Source organism: Lathyrus oleraceus, chromosome 3 (genome assembly GCF_024323335.1).
Source record: "Lathyrus oleraceus cultivar Zhongwan6 chromosome 3, CAAS_Psat_ZW6_1.0, whole genome shotgun sequence".
NCBI classification, from domain to species: domain Eukaryota; kingdom Viridiplantae; phylum Streptophyta; class Magnoliopsida; order Fabales; family Fabaceae; genus Lathyrus; species Lathyrus oleraceus.
In genome coordinates, this window is record NC_066581.1 from 416026117 (window position 1) to 416028535 (window position 2419).

General features: G+C 42.1%; 1 protein-coding gene across 1 annotated transcript; it reads left to right on the forward strand.

Moving 5' to 3' along the window:
* Positions 1 to 347: 347 nt before the first annotated feature.
* Positions 348 to 1425, forward strand: LOC127131511 (uncharacterized). Its single transcript, XM_051060427.1, has 2 exons — positions 348 to 764; positions 844 to 1425. The coding sequence occupies exons 1-2, from the start codon at positions 348 to 350 to the stop codon at positions 1423 to 1425; spliced, it is 999 nt and encodes a 332-aa protein (XP_050916384.1).
* The last annotated feature ends 994 nt before the right edge of the window (positions 1426 to 2419 follow it).

Here is a 2419-nt window from a genome sequence, read left to right on the forward strand (position 1 = left end):
ACATGCCCGCACCAATCGCTCCCGAAGCTTCTCGATCGGCCAGTCAGGTCGCTCCTCCCGCTGTTGATCCGGCTAGACCTGCGGATTACCAGCTCTTGGACGACAAAATAAAGGCCATCAAGGGTTTCTCGTCCTTTGGCATAAATGCTTGAGACCTTTGTTTGGTCCCGAACGTGGTGTTGCCACAGAAATTCAAGGTGCATGACCTTCCTAAATACAAAAGCCTTAGTTGTCCCCGCAGTCACCTCACTGTATACTGCAGGAAGATGCCTTCACACATTGATAACGACAACCTCTTGATTCATTTCTTCCAAGATAGCCTGGCTGGGGCCTCCTAGGATTGGTCCATGAGTCTGGAGAGTTCGAAGATCCGGTCATGGAGGGACCTCTCCGAGGAATTCTGGAAACAGTATAAGTACAACCTTGACATGGCTCCGACAAGGCTTCAATTACAGAATCAGTCGCAAAGATCTAATGAAACCTTCAAGGAATATGCTCAACATTGGTGCGAAATGGCGTCTAGGGTTCGGCCAGCATTATCTAACAATGAGTTGGTGGACATCTTCATGGGTACGTTGCAAGGGTTATGTTTTGAAAAGATGATTGGCAGTTCATCAACAAAATTCACTGACATGGTTACTATTGGGGAACGTGTTGAGAGTGAGCTGAAATCCGAGAAAATAACAGACATGACCGCATCGCAGACAACCAACAAGAGGCCACATGGGGGCTTCGCTAAAAAGAAGGAGGGGGAAGCAAACGCTGTAATGGCGAGGGCTCGACCCCGATATCAATTTCCAATAGCCCATATGTCGTATTATCCATATTCGTATGTTGCTGCAGCTCAATACCAACAACCGCCTTTCCCAGTATCAACCGCAGAAAGGCAATCAACAATCAACACCTGCTCAGAAAAATCCAAACCAACAATATAATAACGATAACAGAGGGCAAAATCGAGGTCAGAATAACATAGGAAATTTTGGTAACCTCCCTCAGTTTGAAAAGATCATGGTGCCATATGCAGAGTTAGTACCATATCTAGTCCATGTGGGAGCTATTGTACCGAGGGAATTGTCGGCAACTTCTCCTCCTTTCAATCGGTGCCACAATCCTAATGCCACATGCGCTTACCACGTAGGGTATATAGGACATTCCACTGAGGATTGTTGGACCCTCAAAAAGAGGATCCAAGAGTTAATTGACCAAGGGGTTCTATCATTTTCTGAAGAAAAACCAAATGTAAAGACAAATCCTTTGCCAAATCATAGTGGCGCGTCAGTCAACGTCGTGATTGAAGAGAAAAGTACCGAAGTCATACTGAGAGTTGAAGAGGTGAAGACGACGATGTTCGTTGTATTACGAAAGCTAGAACAATTTGGGTTTTTAGAAGGGGTGCATGATGATTGCACAGTGAAATTCTAGTTAACAGACTTTCGATGTCACACTGGATGTTATGACATCCAATTCTGCGCAGACAGGAATGTATACAGTAGGTAAATGTAAAGTGCAGTAAATAACACAAGGAATTGTTTACCCAGTTCGGTGTCACACACACCTACATTTGGGGGCTACCAAGCCAGGGAGGAAATCTACTATTAGCAGTATTAATTCAGGCCTTAAACCACCTGTTTAATCCTATCACTTAATACCTACCCAATACAATTTCAATCTTAAACAAAGACCAGAGTTCCTACTCACTCCCCCTCAATCACCTCAGTGATTACAACCTTTAATTAAGTTTAAAGACAATGGTGAAGTAATACTTCAACAACTCTTGATTGTGCTTAACAGCTTTAATCAAGAAACACAGCACTCACGCTTAAAAGCTTAGAGTGACACAACACTTACAACTCAATGAACACCCTAGTCCAATGCAATCATCTAGGTGATAATTGCTTGGCTCACAAGTTAAACCTAATACACGACACACATAAAAATACAGCAGTGATGTATGATAGAACAATTAATGCTTCACGCTAAAAATCCCTGGGTTCTGAAAGAAGGATAGCCATCCTTTTATATTGCAGCACTTGGGCCTTGTACTTGTATTTCCTAAAATTAAGGTTAAGCAAGTTAACCTAATTTCCACATATTAGGGTGCTAACAAATAGGATATTCGTTAGGTTCATTAATTGTAGCTCAGTTGTTAGTTTCCTGGATTTTAGCTCAGCTGTTGGATTTCTGAAGAATAGCATGAGAAAAATACTGAAACAGAAAAACTAACCATCATACACTTTAGCATATGCTGTCAGGAATGAATGTCACAACATTCCGTTTGACGTCCAGAACATAGGCCATATGCTAGGTCTGTTATTTTCCTAAAAACAGACTGTACAAAATGTTGTACTGTAAAAGACCAACCAGTCTATACTTCAGTATCAGCTGACAGAGATAAATGTCATAACATCCAGTTTGA

What these genes read in the sequence shown, in the direction of transcription:
- LOC127131511 (XM_051060427.1), top strand. Translation starts at nt 348, where the DNA reads ATGAGTCTGGAGAGTTCGAAGATCCGGTCATGGAGGGACCTCTCCGAG. An exon ending in AGGAGGGGGAAGCAAACGCT is followed by an intron (nt 765 to 843) that starts GTAATGGCGAGG and finishes ATGTTGCTGCAG; the next exon opens with CTCAATACCAACAACCGCCT.